Raw genomic sequence first — 19,961 nt, 5'->3', positions numbered from 1 at the left:
TTGTTTTTAATTCAAGGTACTGTTCAATATAAACACTATTTCCAGACACCACTAGATCCACACTTGGACATGGAACTGCATTTAAATTCCCAGGAAGCTTTTACATCGCTTTCATAACTTGCTCACCATTGGTGTTTTTCTTTCTGATACATCACCCCTTATCTCAGCCTGACTGCAGGAGAGTGAATCTGGGGTGGGATGCAGAAATGTTTGTTACTTTCCACGCTGTAATTGCAAGCCACACAGAAGAACATCCTTCCTCATTTCACAGCTATGAAGCTATGAAACCACAACTGCCTTCCCAGCGGTGATAGCGGCCAGCCACGGAACAGTGGGAGCAGGAGGATATCCCCCTGTGCAGATGTTGGTCCCTGCTACCCGTGACATGGTTTCACAGAGAGAAGCTGGGCAACCTGATAAAGCATCCAGGGCTGGAAGGATTTATGAGGCTCCTATTCCTAAATGGAGGGGAAGAGGATCATTTAGGGGGTGCACAACAAGCTGGGTAACAACGTGGAAAATGCCAGCGTGCCTGTCTGAGAGATTATCATTGGGGTTAGGCCATGAGCTTTACAGCAGCCTGATATTTACCCTCTGCCTTCCCACAAATTCACTTTATAAAGGACGACTGAAATTCCCTGTCTGTCTCCGCAGTTGAGCAATTTCTTTGGCCCCACACAAACATAGAATCATTTAGGTTGGAAAAGATCTTTCAAGTCATACAGCCCAACCGAATACATGTGGTTAATACATATGATGCTCCAGGTACTCCTGTGTGGATTCAGGATGGGATAGGGGAGAAAAACCCCTAATAAACCACCTCTTTTTATAGATACCTGGGGGGATTTCCATAGCATGGCCTGCTGGATCAGAACAGGTTTTGTATGTTGGGGTTTTATTTCAGTGTTTCATAGTCTGTGCAAGAAGTTCTGAGCCCTCCTTGGTGATGACCCCACCTGGGATCAGCTGAGTGACAGCCCCATCAATACTTCAAGCCCAACTAAGCTAAGGCCCCATACAGCTGCCTAGACAGTACACCAAATCCATAACCTGTTCAATGTATGATTACTAAACAAAAGAGGGATCTAGCAAGTTTATTTTCTTTAAAAAAAAAAAGAAAAGGGGGGGGGGGGGGGAGGAGAAGGGGAAGGGGCAGGGCAAGAAGTTTGTATTTCTAGGGTTTCAGCCAGCCCAGTCCTGACAGCAGGCATTGTATACTACTGCTTTAAGATCCTTCCTGGCTGCATGCATCCATGTATATTTACAAGGAATATTACTTCTTGTTAAAGCATTGTCTGGAAACAAATAAATATTTGATTGCAAGAAAGCTAATAGAAAGGTAGCTTTGGGATGAGAAACAGGTTTCAGTGTACCACTCATACCCAGTGCATTGAGGTTCATCTGGAGACAGGGCTTTTCCTCAACCAATTAACACAACCTCAGGAAAACCCTGTTATTTTGTGACTCAAACCCAAGGCAGTGTGGAAATGGAGCCCAGTCCCAAAGTCAAGCTGCAGGGCTGGGTCTGGAGCTAGCAGTTCCCATCCCAGATTTCATATCCATAATTGGAGAGATGTTCTACTTCTCAAAATAAATAAAATCACTGATTCCTGGGTTTCTGAGGTCTCCCTGTTTTACTCAACCCTTGACCTCCATGTACCACATAGGAAAGCTGTGTAATGCTTGCCTGAAAGGCAGTCTCTCAGTGTAGGGGTTTTGGTTTCTCTTTGGTGTTTGAAAAGACAATTCCAGCCTCCCAATGGCTCCAGCAGGCAAGCAGCTGGAGAAGGCCTTTTGTCTTTAAAGATGCTAGTTAAAGGTACCTCATTTTCTTTGCTTTTTTGAAAACAACTTCACCTCTGAACTGGGTGGAGAGCAGACCCACCACTCAAAGCCTCTCCCTTTATCCCAGTTGTCCCCACCTTGCATGCCAAACCCTCCTCCTGGCTCAAGACTTTAACTTCATGCTTCTGACAAGCAGTGAGGGTAAACATCTTCCAACTTCAGAGAGGGAAAGGGAAATAATAAAATAATTAAGAAAGGCTCCAGGAAGCAAGAAATGGAAAAAACAAAACAAAGCTCAGCAGATATGGTGAAGACTCAAATCACTCCCAGCATGAATAAGTGCCTCAAACAAAGCCCCATGGTCCCTCTATGTTTTCTATAACCTGCTGCTGGCCACATCCCATCAGCCAGGGCAGCCCAAAAACGTGATGCAACATCAAGGACAGGAAGCAGATTGCAAAGAAAATCCCCAGAACTCAGATGGGGTCCCAAGCAAACACTTCTTGACCTGCAGAGCACCAGTGTTGGCAGCCAGAGATGCTCAGGGACCACATCAGCGGCTCCAGAGATGAAATTCTTAAATAAGCTAAACCCCAGGGCAGGTTCAGACCCCATTTCACACCCTCAGAAACCCACCGTGATGTGGCTTTGTCTGCCACCTCCCCCTCAGATCCCAGTGTGAGCACAACACTTCCAGCACGATAAACATTTCTTCCAGCACCTGGACCACCACTCAGCATCCTCAGCTCTGCCTTCAGCTGCTTCTTCGTGCTCTGACTTACTTTATTCCTTTTTTTTTTTAAAGTACACAGCATGAAAAACCACACACAGGCCAACTTCAGAGCTATTCCCACTAGAAAAATTAAATACTCATAATGCTTTTTTAAAGTGAATTGGGCCCCTTAATTTGCATCTTATAATAAGGATGTTATCATACTGGTTTATGGTTCAGCTCTTTAGTTTCTATCTCTCAGGGGCTAGATTTCCCCTCATGAGTTCAATAGATGTCTGTGAACTAATGTAATTTTTTTAAAGGCTTTTCTTCTGCATTAACACTATAACCTTTATGAGTTCAAGGTTTGAGTCACTGTATTGTGAGGCACACTGGCATTCGGGAGATAGCCACCATACCTGCCAGCACGGCCATGGAGGGTGCTGCAACCTGGTGTTACTCCTGGGCAGCAGGTGGAAAGCTTCCTCACTTACTCAGGCTGAGATGAGCTCTCCAATGTCTTCCATCTCTTACATTTAGCTTAATTATAAAACATTGTCACTTGAATATTAAAATAATGTTTAATACACAGAAGGGAATAAGCCAGCCCAGAAAACTGCATAATTTCCCCATGCCTGCCCTGCTAGTCACATGCAATGAGCTCTACTCTTTTTCCCCTTTTCCTGTGCCTGCCTCTTACAGTGATGATGGGAATACACTTCCAAGAGTCTTAACAATATTTAAAAGCCAAAGAGGTTTTCCCCATCACCAGTCTTTCCAGGGGTGCCCATCCTCTGATGCTGTTGGGAAGCAGAGCAAGGCTTGGAGGCTATTTGTCCTCCTGTCCCTTACCAGCCCCGCATCCATACCGTAGTGTTGGAGTCTCCGTAAGAAGAAAAACAGCAACAACTTGACTAAATCCCAGAGGACATTTTTAAACTTGCCCAAATGAGGGCCTGGGGGCGGATGCTCAGTGTTTCAAAACAGCCAGTCTCTGAGGTGCTCAAACATGCCGCAGGTAGGAGTGATGTCGAAAATGCCAGCCCCTGCTTTAATATATCCCAGGATCACTCATCACCTCCACACCTTATTTTATATTGCCAGGCTCTACTTTAAAAAAAGCTTTTTTTTCCCCTCCCCTTTAATCACTACAGCTGCAGAAGGTGCTATCTCTTCTGCAGAGGAGAGAGGGAAGGCGGGGAAGAAAAAAAAAAGAGAAAGAAAGTGGATTATAGGAAACAAAAAGCCAACAGGAGCAGCCAGGTGATGCAAAGCAGTTCTCCAAGGGATGTTATTCCCCAAAGCCTCCAAATGGAAAAGCTGAATCCCTGGGACCATGCTGGGAGGCAGCAGGGGAAAAAAAGGACTCTCAGAAGGAGAATATATACTGGATTTCAGGGTACAAGGGTGTTTGAGGAGAGCAGGGCAGACAGACCTCAACATGCCCACAGACAGGGGCTTTTCTGGACATCAGCCGGGGGACAAGGGCTGCCAGAGGACAACCTCAGCCCACAGGAAGGGGACTGAAATGTCACAGCCACTGGGCTTTGCTCACTGATGCAGGGCTGTAAGAGGAGGTCAGAGAAAGGACAGACACTCATACAAAGAAAAAAATAAAGGTTTATTTAGGGCTGCATCTTCTATTCCCTCCCTGCCCAAAGTGTCCCAGGTTTGCAAGGGCATAGCTATTTAAAGAGTCTAATGTCATCCCTGTAGGCACTATGAGCTCTGCTGCAGATACTCAAGAAGCAAGTTCCATTTTCTGCTGCCTGTAGGTGTGCTTCACAGGAAGCTCTTGGCCACCAACACCTTTGCCCAACCTCTTGTGACAGATGGGGTACAAATCCAGAGAAACCCAACTGAAAGGGTTAAGCGGACTACGAGTGCTCCGCCTGTGCACTTCCCACCTGGAGCTACTTCCACAACTGGGAAGCATTAAAGGTTTAGCGTGCGCTGGTGCAGGTGGTACAGCTTTTGCCTGCAGGCTCTTTGATGCATTGGCCTGGACAAGATCTGGGGATCTTCTGCCAGCCTACAGGAACAACCCAGAGGGAGGCCTCCTCTAGCCAAGGGGACTTGGGGCCAGCCCCTCAGCAGCTCCAAGGAGGGTGGGCAGGGGTCTTATTGCTCCATCTAGACCATCTAATTGAGGAAAAACTCTTCCTGTCTGGATATTTGAGGAGATTAAGCCTAGCAACAACCATGCTGGGGGAGGTGGGGAGCTCCAAAGATGTTACCTTTTCTGTACCATTTACATTAAGATGTAAAATGTGAAAATAACTTGAAAGGCAGTAGCCCTGTTTTATTAATAGCAAGTATTTATTAGCCTCCTTGAATTACAGTAGGTTTCTGAAAGTCATCAGTCCATCACATTCTTCAGCACAGGGGCTGAGGTGTTTTGTTTTTTCTTGGTCAACACAATATGGAATATAGATCTGAATACGAGAAGCCAAATACAACCTTCATTTTGCATGCACATATCCCATCAATAGGAGGCCCATAAATTAGTCCTGTATAGCCCTTAGACACATGCATTTGCAGACATTGGAGGAGAGATGGGAGCTTCTGTACATCACCACTGGAAACCTAGAGAGTCATGGAAACCAGGGAAGAGCCACCAGGGATAGAGCAACCTCAGAAAGCATCACACAGCCCCCAGCCACCAAAAAAAGAAAAAAAGGTGGAAATCCACCTTGTGATCTTGCTTCTAGGTTTTGACATGAAAATCCCTCTGTTCATCCACCCATCTCACTGTAGTGTTTGAAGCTCACACAGCACAGACACCTCCACCCATCCATTAGTTATCCCTATTGCCAGATTCCTCCTTTTGCCCCCCCACTCTCAACTGTGAGGTTTTGCCTGTCCTGCTGTCTGCAGCCACTTCTGCCCACCACTACCACATCCCTCTGGAACTGTGGCCAATCCAGCATCTCCTAGGGATCACACTGTGCTCATTATGGAGGGCCAGACAAAATTAAATTGGGGCCCACTGGTTCTGCCATCTGAACTTCATCACCACTAAAGACGCAATAAAAGTAATAGTAACAACGAACAAGCCTCTACCAGATGTGTAACTCTATCCAGTGAGATTAAGAAATAAGGGCCCTATTTTGGGTTTGGGGGTAGGTTTTTGTGCTCCCACCTCTCCAACTCATTCTTTCACTGTGAATAATCAATTATTTGGACCCCTGTAGGAGATGAATGTTAAGAGAGTGACTTCTAGGGGAAGAGGAGGTTCAGGGAGTGTTAGGATGGAGCAGCAACAAGGTTTTCTCAACTTGAAGCAGATACAACATACAACTGAACAATGATGCCTAATCACAGCCAAAATGGGAAAAACGGGGGGGGGGGGGGGGGGGGGGAAGAAGAAAAAAACCAAAAAAAGGTACCACTCTCATTAGGAGGAGTGGTTGTTTGGCTCAGTCCTTGGTAATAATAAAGGCTCACCCCTGTTTTTTGCAGGCATCCAGAGAGCTCACATACACATAGTAACAGAAGAAGTGGGATGGAAAACAGAAGTACCAGGTAAACAGCATGGTTGGTAAAATAACCTCCAGCAGCCCAGGAAGGATGGCACTTCCCTCCACCTTCCCCCAGCACTCACAGTTGCATTGCTACCCAACACCACCATCATATTTCTGAGCCCAATGCTGCTGCTGGTCCCCTTAATCTCATAGTGGGACCCAACACCAATTTGGGGTTGGAACAAAACACAAAGCAGTTGGGATTGTTGCTAGAAATCCTGCCCATCAGGGTTTAGATCTGTTTCAGTTTCTCTTCTGGAGAGAGAGCACTCAGTATGTGACCTCCAACCCGTTTGTTTCATCCCTATCTTTGCACCTTGCAAAAGCCCACAGCCCAAATGTATCACAAACCCAAAATATATGATTTTGAAAGCAAAATTTGTTAGACTTCACAAAAGACTTGACCTTTGCTGCATTTCAGTGTCATGAAAGTGTGCTTAGAAAAAAAAGATGGCACAGTCAAATCCCCTTCCACGTTTGAAAGTGGCTTTTTTAAAACCAAAAATATCAAAGCTAAGCTAGGTAATTCCCAGGTATCTTGCTCATCTCAGTTCCCTGGACTGGGAAAGAGAGAGCTTTTATTTTGTTTATTAAAAACTCCCAAATTTTGGAGCTTTGGGTGTGGGGTTTTTTTTGTAAAGTCCAAGTGTACTTCATTTTTTACCTCAGCTATGCAGACAGACACACTGGGAATATGCCTCAATACAAAACCCCTAAGAGCGTTGTTCCTCTTGCATCAAAACCAGCGCAATTTCAGGCTTTGAAGCTATCAGGTTTACAGCTCTCTGCTTGCAGGAAACCCTTAACTCCTGTTAATTGGCAGAAATTCATTAAGTTTCTGTACCAGGACAGCTGGTGATCCTCTGCACACCCAGATATGGCAGAAGACTTTGCAGCACCCAAGTCCTGGCCCTCCTGAAAAGCATCCTAACAATACCCCTAATTAAAGCACACAGCAGCCCAGGTAGCACAAAACAGTGGGAATTCTTGTAGCTCCACTAAAACCTTGCACTGGGGTTACCCTGTTGCTTTACAAGGGGCACATGGGCCATGGAGCTATGAGCAGGCCCCCAGCACTTAGACTCTCAGCACATGGATTTGTAACTTTAAGGCAACACAAATTCTGCAGCTGTTTTACAGTCCTAAGAGTTGGGGAGCAGGCTTGGGGGGTATATTACATATTTCACTTACCAGGCCATGGCTGGATAAAGCAGAGCATTTTTTCCACCAGGCAGAACCAGCTTCCTCAAAAGCCATCCATGAACAGTTTTGCCTCTGCTCAAACTAAGTGTAGAGACAGCCACCTCCCAAGGCTGGTCAGCACACTGAAAAACCCTTATCAAGCAGCTTGCCAGCTGCCCTTTAGTATAATCACTACAGGCCTGCTGTAAATACATACAGGTTATCCCTGGTTTGCAAGATGAAGGAGAGAGCAGAGCAACCCCCTTTGCAATTAATAACCCCAAGAGCCTTGATCTTAAATATCCCAGGGCAGGAGTGGGTGTGCCAGCAGCTAATGAGAGCTGCTGAGTCCTTATTGATGGTGCATTTGCAATCAATCAGATGCTTAACACAACATGATTCACAATTCCAAGACTCGTAAAATAAGCAGATACAAAGATGGTAGCACAGACTGAGACAGAAAGAACCTTTAAAAACATCTAGTGATAAAAAAAGCATAGAATATATGCAGACTTTTGTGTAATTGGACCCCAAATTACCAGATCACCCTAAAAGAAGCAGCAATAGCTCCCGTTGGGTCATCCCATGTCTTGTGCACCCAAGGGGCTGCCAGCTGGACCCCACAGGCATATGTGGAGGAGTTTCTGCCACCCACCCTAGTCCCTTGTCATGCTTTAAGATAGCAAAGTGTCTGTGCTTGTGCTATGCCCTGGCCCACAGAAGAACTATAGCCTAGGTTTTTAAAGAACAAGAGCAACCACCACCCATCAAAAAGGCAATGTCATTTTCCCTACAGACATTTCGCCAGGAGGAAGGCACCCTGGCTCGCTGTCACACTCAGATTTTAAGGAAGGAGATGAATAAAACCAGAAATGAGATGGAAGCTAATAGAAGCAAATAAATCAGCTGGCCCCTGCCCCACAGCTGAGCTTCATCCCACTGAAACCAGCAGCGGGTGTCCTGGCAGCTTGACACAGCCAGCCAGCATCTTAACTCGTTACCCAGCTGATTCCTTTCACCAAATAAGGTCCATTCCTGCTCGCCAGCACAGTCTTGAGTAGCTACAGCCTATAAATCCATTCGGAGACAGCATACAAGCATGCACTTAACCCATCTTCTGTTAGCAAAGTACCTGGGGCTCTGAACCAGCAAACTCCTTGAGTGGGTTCTTGGCTCCAAGCAAGAGGCGGGGGAGGGGGGAAAGCTGTGCAAAGGCTGGAGTGCTCAGTGGAAGTCATTAAGACCCCAACCTGAGAGCAACTCCTCCTGGTACCCCAGTTTGAGGAAGGGCTCTGCATCCCCTAGTATCGACTCCACTACAAGACTATGGATCCTCCTGAAACTGGGCAGCCAACCTCACTTGTCTTTGGACGGACACTAAAGGATGTTTATGGATCCCACCAGCCCCAAAAGTATGTAGTTTAGCAGCAGAAATGCAATACAACAGCCAGGATTCATCAAGAGGAGGCAGGAGGTGGAGGAGAGCTGGGAGACACCCCCCACCTCAGCATCACTGAACGCCTTTGGGGGTTCACTACAACTTGGGGTACTGTGGCCACAGGGCCAATTACTGGTCTAGCACTGTTGTGCAGCCCCTCCACAGACACCAACCCTGGCTTTCTCTTTGTAAACTCAGCACTCGGGTTTTCCGCAGCCAATATGGTAACACAAAGTCACACCGGCCGCGTGGCCCTTGTTAGCATTAAAAATTAACGACAGAGCAAACAAAACCTAAAGCTCCAACATTTATTATGGGAATTTCCCACCCACCCACAGACCTACACTGTGTTTTGTTTTATTTTTAATGCATCACATTACATGTACCTCCCAAGAAACGGCACATCATGGAGATAAGCAACGGGCCAGGTTGTCCACAAAAGTGAAACAGTCTTTATCACAGAGAAAGGAGCTGGTTGAAGCCATCAATAAGCCCTTGACCTTGGTGGGTGGGTTTGCTTTTTTTTGTTGTTTTTAGGGGAGGGGGAAGAAAAAAAGGACAAACAAACAAACAAAAAAAAACCAACCCCAAAGAAGTTTTGTACTCTATTACAAAATATAAATACGATAGTCTTGCAGGCAAGAGGAGCCCAGGGAGCGCTGCCTTCAGTAGGTGACTTCTCAGGCTCTCCCGGGGACACGGCAAGCCAGCAGGACAGAGGCCACCTCCAGATGCTGAGATGCTGCCAGCCACTCGCCCCAGCTTCATCTCCTTTCAGAATTTAAGTGCTCTTGAACTTCCATCCGAAAACTGCCACACGTCCGGGGCTCCCTGGGCACTGCGCCAGCTGGGGGGGTACGCCGAACCTACAGAGAGCATGGGGACAGAGGAAAGAACAGGTGTGACATGGCCCTCGGTGCGAATCATTCTCTTATTTTATGTGATTTTGTCTTTTTTTTTTTCCAACTAAGACATCCAGCTGTTGCAAAGAGATACAGCAGGACGGAGCCCTTCCTTCTCTCAGGCCACACTCCTGTATCTGGCATCACTTGGCACCACACAGGAACCATAGAGATTGTTTAGGAGGAAAATCCTCTGGGCTTTACTGAGGAACCAGCATCAGGAGCTCTGGTTGGGCAAGGAACAAGCCAGCCTGTCTGAAAATTTCCACCTATTCTTTCCCCAAATTTGGGGACTTCTCCCAGCACCCATGGTGCCACAGACCCTCTTAGAGCTATTGATACTTTTAATACACCATGAAGCAGGTGGTTCATAGAGGACTCTCCCCAACTCATTACACCTTGGATATCACACGGCATGCAACATGCTGCAGCCGCAAAGCTTGAGATGCAAAGTCCCAGCCAGGTGAGCAGGCAACTTGCCATTGACTCAAACAGAATGCCAGGACAGCAAACGTCCTTGGCTTCGCTCACATGGAGCACAAGAGGGGCTGTAAGCCCCTTGCTCAAGGCCAATCACCAATCACTGCACTAGCCCAAATGGCAGACTAAGGGCTACCCTGCAGGCGGAGAGGCGGAGAGGCCAGTGCATCATCAGCACACTGCTCAAAATCCACCTCTGCATCCCAACTGGTGAGCCTGTTTCTATGGAAATTGCTTCATTAATACTTAACAGAGTGACTGAAGGGCTATGTGGAAGCTGCCATCAAAACTAAGTGGCTACTAGGCCAGATCTTCACCAGATACAATCTGGAGTGGCTCCTCCAAAGTCAAGAGCGCATGTCTGATTTGTCCCCACATAGGGCTCATTACTGCTGATGTCTGAGCCCCACATACTTCAGGCTGACCTTAAAACTGACTGAGATTTTCAGGGAAGACATGAGTGTCACAGCCACCCCAGCCAGGAGCCTTATCAACACAATGCTGCTGTAAATTTTACATCCCACCAAGGGGAATGAAACCCAGGGACCAGTGCATCCTGCCACATGGCAAGAAGGGGACTCTATGCCTGTATCCCTGAAGCTAGTTTGAAACTGGGTCCAAGGAGCAGTGGCTCTTCTGTGACTTCAGCAAACAGCCCCTCCAGCCAGCATCACAGTCCAAGTCAGTACTACAACTTTGCCCATGCACCCTCCAAAACGGTTTTCATCCTTTATACAAGGAAAAAAGAGGGAGAGAGCTAAGAGTGGCTGGTATCTCCTTTTTTTGTACAAACCCTGAACTTAGATAAACCCCAAAATTCTATCTCATCAGATACACCAAAGCCTCCTGAATGTCAGGCAAAGACATGGTATCACTCGTTCCTGTATTTATCTAACTATGAATATTTAATTACAAATAATTGACTATGAACATAATAAATATGAAACATCTGTAGCCTAAATTCTGGATACTGCTTCAATGCCTTCACTACATTAATCATTCAATTTGGAGGAGATTAAAAACTAACAGCAAAGGGGTCTGTGCCATAAAAACAAGTTCCTCCTCAAAAGTTGATAGAGTTTGATGTTTGAACAACAGTAACGCTGTTACCCAAACATCGCTCTCATTTATTGAGACATCTTTTTCCACAGAGAGAAACAAGAGAAATTTCTAGGGAGCACGGGTCACGCATGCGCAACACACTAAATGCAGCTCAAGAACACACAAAGGAGCCTCAGGCATCCATGCCTCAACCCAACACATTTCAATGGGTTCATCGTGCTATGAATTCATCACCACTGGCAGAAAGGATCACGTTAGCAATTTGGTGTTGAGGTGAAAGTGTCTTGTCATTCACAAGCTACACTCTCACTGGCCAGATGGTGTTGAGACAACTCCCACTGTCAGGGCTGCTACTCCTGAAGCTTCTCCAAGCCACTGTCACAGCCCCACGTGCACAGTCGCAAGGCAGTGCAGCGCCCGAAGGGCTCATTTAGCTGAAACCTGTAAAACAAACTCATCGCTGCACAACTGAAAAGAAAAATAACTGCTGTATGCTTTCCACCTTGCAGCAGTGCATGGAGCCCAGATCTACCTAGAGATGCCCACACATAGACCTGTATACAGATACCTGTATATTTGCCTGTACATATGATTATTTTGTATGTGAGACATAGTATAGATAGTAGAACAGCAGCCGCTGTAGAATAAGACATAGGGTTCAGCGCCCGCTCCAAAAGACAGCCAGGCTACACTCAATCCCAGGCAGACCAGCTAACACAAGTCCTCTAGGCAACATCTCAAGCACAGTGGAACAGCCACCAACAAAAATAGTGAGGGAGAATCCATACAGACGTTTCATGGCACAGGATCAAAAGCTGTGTCATCAAGGCAGCAGCAAAGCACTCCCTGCATACACCAGCACTGCCAGGAATGGTCACTGAATCCATCCCTTTCACCTCAAGCCCAGTGTGCTGGGACCAGACCCTGCCTCCCCTGCACTGTGCTGGGGGTCTGCGAGAGAGCAGCAGGGGCATCTGTGCAGCTCTGGCTTTGGCATGGCATCTGCCTGGGAGACAACCGGGGGATACTAGCTTGGTGAAGGGGAGCACAAGTAGGGGATGCTGCCAGTGCTTTTCTAGACCCCCTGCACACTCAGACAATGCAACCTTCACTACTCATGTCCCAGGACTAAAATGGAGTTTTATTATTTCTTTTTGTCTAAGGAAATAAATTCATTTTTCTTTCAATACATGATGTATTTCTGCATTTTTTTCAATCCCAAACTTCCCCTTCAGAAGGCGCTGGGCAAAATACAGGCAACAAACAGTGCCATGACAAAAAAGACAACAGAACAATTCGAAGGTTTTACAGAAAAGAAAAAAAAAAAAAAAAAGGAATAAAAAAAAGTATTAACTCCATTACACTAGGAACAGCAAGAGACAGTATCACAGTGGTACGTGCTTTAATAAAGTAAAGAGATGCTGCAACATGCAGTATTTGTCAAACTGACAACATATACAGACCCCTGAGGAGGGAGTTGGGGAGGTGACCTGGAGTCTGGATTTTAGAGACAATGCACATAAAACCTGTGAATCCCATGGGGGGGGGGGGGTAGAATTAATAAAAGGGAAAAAAGCCCACGGGAGAAGGAAAGGGAGCTCCCAGCTCCTGGTGCTAGGAGCTTTGGGCATCAGTCATCCCAGAGCCACGACGCGTATTCCCCCCTGCCAAGAGAAATCAGCTCCTGCCCACACCAGCAGCCAACTTCACCCCACACACCCACAAAACTGCCCAGGGATGGAGGAGTCTTGAGGAGGGGCTGTAGAAGAGTGGTTTTGGCTCACCTGCCAAAGCATTGCCAAATGGGGAAATCCCCGTCGCAGACTGAGAGGCTGCTAAGTGAAAGCCAGAGATGTTGCTGGTTATCAGGGTGGGAGGGTCACGCTTAGTCCTCAACTAAGCGAGGTAAAAAGACACAACCCCAAAACTACAGGTCCAGACTGCAAATGCTTTCCACTGCCCCATCAAGCTAACTCATTAGCCCAAAAATCCTCTTCCTTGGCTTAATTAAAGATAAGCTCCAGGCGGCAGGCACTCCGCGGGGTTAAGAGCGTGCACCCCACAACACCCGTTTCTCCTAGAGCGTGCTGCTGGAAGCCACCTACAGCGTGTGTCAAATGAGGACACGAGAAGCTGACACTGTACTTTAAGGTTTTTTTTTTATTTTTTCAATAAAGGGACAAAATGGGTGTATGAACAGGATAATGCAGACAACTGCCAAAAAAACACAGACAGTGGTTTTTCCAATAGAACTTAACAAAGACCAGAAACAAATACAATAAAAAGCCAGGTTGTAATGACCTTTGGTCATCCAAATAATAAAAAAAGAAAAAACAAAAAAAAAATCCAACCCCCCCCCAAAAAAAACAAAAAAATCTTCTCCCCACCCCTACCCCCCCCCCCCAAAAAAAAAAAAAAAACCAAAGAAAAATAAAAGATCAAATTAAGTGCCTCTGTTTTGAACAGAGCACTATAAGCAATAATAAATAGTGACTCCCATAGTAAAAGATAAAATTTCAAGTTATGACAAACAGCTTTTCAGTACAGGAATAGAAAAGGCCAATAACAAAATATTCTGCATTGCCATTTACAAAAAAGTATTGACTCAAGCGGGCTTTCTCTTTAATATGCTTTGCATATGAAATTCTTTCCAATCTAAATATAAAGCACCATTTAAGTTTTTGGCAATGAAAAAAACTGCAAAACGGTTTTATCTCTTTTTTTTTTGTTTTGTTTTTCCCCTTTTCCTTTTTTTTTTGTTGTTTTTTTTTTTTAAGCTTTTTTCTTTTTCTTTCTTTTACTGCATATGAAGTTAAAGATGCTGGAATGTCGGGTGATAGAAGGAAAGGGACATAAAGCACACTACATAACAAACCAACGTTATCAGCTTGCAGTACTGCATACAGTATGGCAGCAGGAAAAAAAAGAACGAAAAAAAAAAAAGATATGTACACCCCTCTGTGACGGCCAGCAGCGTGACATCTGAACAGCTTTCCCCCCAGAGAGCCATCATATGGCCTTGGATCTGCCCAGTGTCACACTTTATTATTCTTTTTTTTTTTGTCTTTTTATTATTTTTTGTCTTTTTTTTTTTTCCTTCTTTTTTTTGGGTTTTTTTTTTTTCTTGAAACATACAAATAATTTGCACTATATTATCCTGCCAAATTAAAAAAATATACTGTGGCAGCCTGTGTGTGTGTTTTGTTTTGTTTTTTGTTTTTTTTTTTGTTTGTTTTTTTTTTCCACTACCAAAAAAAGGTACACATCGATACCTTTTCAGAGAACAAGCAACAGTTAAAAATACAAGCTTCAATATAAATACTATAGTGCCTACACTAGATGAACATTTAATTCAAATACCATTCTAGAAATACAGAAAAAAGAGAACCATAAATGTGTTTTAGCATAGGAATCAACATGAGTGTGCATTTTCCTATATTTAAGTACTATATAATCTTAAACCTTTCCCCAAATGCATGTTTGTTTTGTTTTGTTTTTTTTATACAACCTGAAGAGCTGTTTATATCCAAGGCATAGAATTTCCACTACCATTTTAAAATGAGTAACCAAGTCTTGTACACCACCAAGACAATGAACCCTAAAATACAGTTTCCCTCTAAACATAATGAAGTGTCAAGGTTGGGGTTGTTTTTTTTAATTTTCTCCTTAAAAAAAATTTTTTTTCCTTAACATTATATTTTAAAAAGTTGGTTTTGTTTTTTTTTTTTCTTTTTTCTTTGTTTTTCTTTTTTTTGTACAAAAAAAATTCCTTGCACGGTAGGAGCAAAAGCAAATCATTCATTTTATGTAGAGTGTAAAGTCTGTTTCCATTCACAGCGCTGTAATGTCACGTCCGAGAAGATAAGCTCATTAGTCAAGTAAACGGCTGGCAAAGTTTGTGGGGTTGTTTGGTTGTTTTTTCTTATGCTCAACAAAATTCTGTTTTTTTTTTTTTTATTGGTTTTGTAGTTGTTTTTTTTTCAGCATTCTTGCAACTTTTCCCTTAAAGTATAGACCTGTAAACTGGGAAAATTGTACAGTGCACTTAATTGTCCTATCTGAGCAGTCTTATTTTATACTCAACCTCTGTACCTTCGATTAAAGAAAGGATACAGACATCACAGGCAGAGTCAAGTGCTATTTGAACACCAACTGGGGCGGGTGCTAGCTTAAGAATAAAACAAGGAATCTTCTTCCACGTCAACACAAATAGCACACAGAGCAGGGCAGGGGAAAGGGGAGGGAAGAAATGGACAACTTTTAGGGAGCACAGACAGATACTGATACTCATTTTGCTTTTGTTTTTTTAATCCCTCTATCTTTAATTCTCCATCACTTCTTCCAAGCATCACATTAAAGGCAAGTCTTAATAGTTCATAGTTAATTGCCACTGTGTCGATATCAGCTTATACATCTGTTATAGTTTAAAATGGCAAACAGTACCACGTTGTGCTAATAAATCACCATTTATTTAGAGTTTTGCTCCTCTAGCCGATACACTCAGTAAAATATTATTGCCAGTCTTTATTTTATTTTTTATATGGTATACACAAGATCTTAAAAGTTTATAATTTGATTGTCAGCTTGACAACCAAGTGGCTCTGGATTTATTTGTTTTGGTGCCAGAATCAATAAAAAGATATTATTAAAAGTAAATATTCGTCACAAAACGGATTTCCTTACTTGTGTATTTAATGGCGTTGAAGGGCCTCTGTACATTTCACATTCTATTTAATCATCGATAGGGAGGGGAAATAAAAGGGGGGCAGGGAGGGGGAAAGGGGTGGAGGAAGGGTACGGTCTTGTATTTTGTTTTAAGCTCTCTCCACAAGAGAAGCAGGTTTTTAGACTCGTATGATCAGTTTGGTTTTAAACATAAAGAAAATAATAATAAAAGGCAGGGAAGAATTATGATCAAAAAGGACTGAGCAGGAAAATTTCTTTCTCTGTTTTAGCTTTCTCTTTCCTCTTCGTTCTTAGGTAGCCGGCGTTGTAAGGGACACGAGACAGACTCGCACACTCGCTGGGAAGAAGCAGCTCGCCACTGCCACCGACGTGGAGACGAGCTACGCATGGAGGACGAGCAGAAAGGAGCCACTGGCATTGGCCACGACAGATCCAAGGCACTCAGATTAATTTTGTATGTCTTTGAGTGTGTGTGTGTGTGTTTGTGTTTGTTAAACCAAATGCTAAAAGAAATCTACTTCTTGCTGACTGGTGGTGGTCAGTTACCTCCCAATTAAAGCTGTGTTTTTTTATCCTTTTTCTCCAATCAGTGGGTTTATTCTGTTTAAGAAAGCAATTTAGCTAAAGCAATGCTTCTTCAGTGCTATCGGTCCTGTCCATAGAGGGTTACCCAAAGTGTGTTTTCGTTCGTACGTCACAAAACAAAAGTGTACATGATATGTATTATAGGATGTATGCAGCATGGTCGGTTTTGTTTGCTCTTGGGTTTGGTTTTGTTTTGATTTTTTTTTCCTTTTTTTTTTTTTTTTCCTCTTCTCTCTGATCTTTTTTTTTTTTCCTATTTTTTTTTTTCCGAACGGAACTGGAAACAGCGACGTTGTTTGCTCAGCAACTAATCAGGGACAATTTAAACAGCCAAAATATACCATACATGCTGTCTAATAAGAGAAAAAAAAAAGAAATAAACAAAAAAAAAAACCACAAAAAAAAAACAAGGGGAAAAAAAAAACAATCAAACAAAAAAAAAACCCAAGGAAACCAACCAAAACCCAAAACAAACAAAACAAACAAAAAAAAAAAATAAAACCAACATACACAACATGTAAATTATTGCACAAGAGAAAGGCTCAAAGTTTGCGTAAAATGCAATAGTATTGCCCCGATACAGATCATGCATTCAAACGGTGAGAACAAAAAAGAAATTAAACAAGGTGTGCTGGTGACAAGCACTTTCCAAATATCCTTAGCTTCCACGATTTCCATCACAAGGAACTAGAAAACACCTACAGGGATGTGGGATGGAGAAGGGATGGGGGTGGGTATAGGGCATGGGGCAGGGGTTGTTACGAATATACCTCTATTCAGTTTTTATCTCGTTATTCAAGACTCGATCACTGTGCCATTTTTTCATGTGTTTCTCCAGGGTACTGTACACGCTAAAAGGCATCTTACAAATCTCGCATTTGTAAACGTCCTTTCCCACCTGCCCGTGTGTTTTCATGTGCCGGGTGAGCTTGCTACTCTGGGCGCAGGCGTAGTTGCAAAGCTCACATTTATACGGCCTCTCGCCCGTGTGGCTCCGTCTGTGGACGGTGAGATTACTACAGTTCTTGAAGACCTTCCCACAGTACTCACAAGTGTCGCTGCGTCTGCCCTCTTTTGAGCTGGGCCTGCCAGGGCCCGGGCCACTAATATGGGGGGTGCTCCCTCCGCTTCCTGTGCCACTGCGGCCTGAGATCCCTCCGTCCAGCTCGCCCGGCGGCGTGGAGAAGCGCAGGCTGCCGTTCTCCGAGGAGTGCTCGGAGGAGGAGGCGAAGGGCGATTGTCGCGAGTCGCCGAAGCTGAGGAAGGGGTCCTTCAGCTGCCGGGAGGCGGCATAGCCCGCCAGCCACTGGGAATAAACGTTCTCGGTGTTGGGCATGGCAGCAGGCGGCAGGTCAAACTCCTTCTCCAGCTTGATGCGTTTGGAGAAGGGGCTCAGGGAGCTGGGGCTACCCAGAAGCAGCTTTTTGGAAAGGCCTCCCGAGGCAGACTCCCCTGGGGAGCAGCCCCGGCCGTTAACCGCCCCTTCATCGATGCGGTCAGACTCGCCGGCCACCGAGTCTTCATCACAAGTGTCCCTGTGCACCTCAGGCTCGGGGAGGTGGCCACGCTTGTGTTTCTCCCCCAGGACCTGGTGGAAGGCCTCACTGAAGTGCTGCATGGAGCTCAAGACTATGCCCTGCATGACATCTGGCATTGACCGGCCCTCCTCAGCAGCCCGTGAGTTGTTCTCGTGGTGGCGGGCTGCCTCTAGGCTCATCCCAAAGCCGTAGTCCGGCCTGTCACTCTCATTCAAGTCCTCCTCCTCTTCCTCCTCTTCCTCCTCCTCCTCTTCCTCCTCTTCCTCCTCTTCCTCGTCTCCATTCTCAGGAATCATGTTGGGATCATTCTCACTCTTGAACTTGGCCACCACAGACTTGAGGGCACTGCTGGCGCTGCCCACCAAATCACTGGTGCCTGGCTCAGGGGAGCTGGCAGTGGAGAGCCCATCATCCGACTTCACCGTCATGGGGGAGGACTTGTGCATGTGTGTCTTCATGTGGCGCTTCAGCTTGCTGGCCTGCGTGCAGGCATGGTCACAGAGGTTGCATTTGTAGGGCTTCTCTCCAGTGTGGCTCCGGCGGTGGACCACCAGGTTGCTCTGAAACTTGAAGGTCTTCCCACAGAACTCACAGGACTTGGACTTCATGGGTGGCTGAGAAGGAGGAGGAGCAGACTGCAGAGGAGGAAGAGGTGGTGTGGCCAGGAATGGGGGCTTGTTACCAGGCTGGAAGGGCTGCAGCAACCTTTGCATAGGGCTGGGCCGACTTGGGGACAAGGGTGGGCTGGAGGTGTTGCCAGCCAGCTCCCGCAGCCTCCGGGAGAAATCCATAGCGGGGGGCTCCATTGCCATGGGGTTCAGTCGTAGCACCCTGTCAAAGGCACTAGGGTGATGGGTGGCCAGAGCCATTTCTTCCGCACCCAGGCGCTCAATGCGATGCGGATCCAAATGGTGCCTTGGGGGAGGGCTAAAGAGGGGCGGTGTGGGTGGGAAACGCCCTTCTCCCAGCCCCGACGCCTCCCTTGAGACCGAGCCGGGTATTCTGAGCAGGTTAAAAGGGTTATTGTCTGCAATGTGAATCCCATGGAGAGGTGGCTGGGAAGGACACTCTGCACCTAGTCCTGTTGGGATACCAACCCGTGGCGTCAGGGGGCTGCCGTGCTCGCTTTCTAGGTAGATCCGTAAGCCATGCGTGTTCTGTGCGTGCTGCAAGAGGAACCAGGCGCTGTTGAAAGGCTGTTTACAAGTCGTACATGTGTAGCTGCTGGGCTCGTCTTTACCTGCAAAACAACACAACAAGCAGCGTCAATCTCCAGCCATCCACCAGCAGGGCGAGAGCTCACCTCCCCGCCTAAGCTCCTCTCCTCCAGGGTGCTCAGCTGAGAGTTGGAGAAGGAATATCCCAGCTCAGGCATAGGCAGGGGACAGGAGACATGGGAGGAGGCAAGGGGCATAGTGGGGAAGTCCAAACCCTCCCAGTGTGCACCTATGTCCTCCCATCATCCCCAGCCCAGACTTCAAAACCAAACCCCATCAAGCAATTGCAGTAAAAAAAAAGGTATTAAACAAAGTTTATGTCAGTTGATGCCAGCTGCAACTCCAGTTGATGTTATGCTGCAAGAGGCTGCTAACATTTATATTGGGAAGAAAATAAATATAAAATAAAGTAAAATAAAGTAAAATAAAGCAAAATACAATACAATAAAAAATAAATTAAATAATAAATATATCTCCTTCTGAAAAACACTGTATAAAACCCCATACTTGGGTTCAGAGCTGCAATCCAAAGCAACACAACTGCTACCAAGCTGGGCATCATCACATTGCTAGCCTCCTTATTTTGAAAGACTAATAATGTGCACAGAATTAGGCAGCATGTCCTGTGCCTTAGCAAAGATTCAGCTTGGGGGCAGGGGGAGGGGAAAAAAAGCAATAAAACAGAGCATGGAACAGAGAGAGAGGAAGGCAGAGAGAGCAGCAGCACAGCCAGGGAAAGAGCTGGAGAGAGGCCAAGAGGCCTGGCCAAATGCCCTGATGGAGTCGTATTATTTCTCTCATGCTGAAAAGGAGCTGAGGATGGTAAATGCCACTTTGGCAAGTAGTGAGC

The 19,961-nt window shown here is 45.5% G+C and overlaps 1 protein-coding gene across 4 annotated transcripts in view; it reads right to left on the bottom strand.

Moving 5' to 3' along the window:
* Positions 1-8,935: 8,935 nt before the first annotated feature.
* Positions 8,936-19,961, bottom strand: part of BCL11A (BCL11 transcription factor A) — a 71,908-nt gene continuing 60,882 nt past the window's right edge. Inside the window, exons 3-4 of one of the 4 annotated variants that reach the window (XM_068153258.1) lie at positions 17,255-19,134; positions 8,936-9,507 (exon numbers count right to left, since the gene is read on the bottom strand). In XM_068153258.1, coding sequence (XP_068009359.1) covers positions 9,406-9,507; positions 17,255-19,134 — 1,982 coding nt within the window. In that variant the 3' untranslated portion in view covers positions 8,936-9,405. Of the gene's footprint in view, positions 9,508-14,284; positions 19,135-19,961 lie in introns of those variants that run through there. The other 3 variants (XM_068153256.1, XM_068153257.1, XM_068153255.1) reach the window with 3 other exon arrangements.

This window comes from Melanerpes formicivorus, unplaced genomic scaffold, assembly GCF_026170545.1.
Source record: "Melanerpes formicivorus ecotype bairdi unplaced genomic scaffold, bMelFor1.0.p_v2 SCAF_25, whole genome shotgun sequence".
NCBI classification, from domain to species: Eukaryota; Metazoa; Chordata; class Aves; order Piciformes; family Picidae; genus Melanerpes; species Melanerpes formicivorus.
The sequence above is the reverse complement of the archived record's forward strand: the minus strand, read 5'-3'. Positions and strand labels throughout refer to the sequence as shown.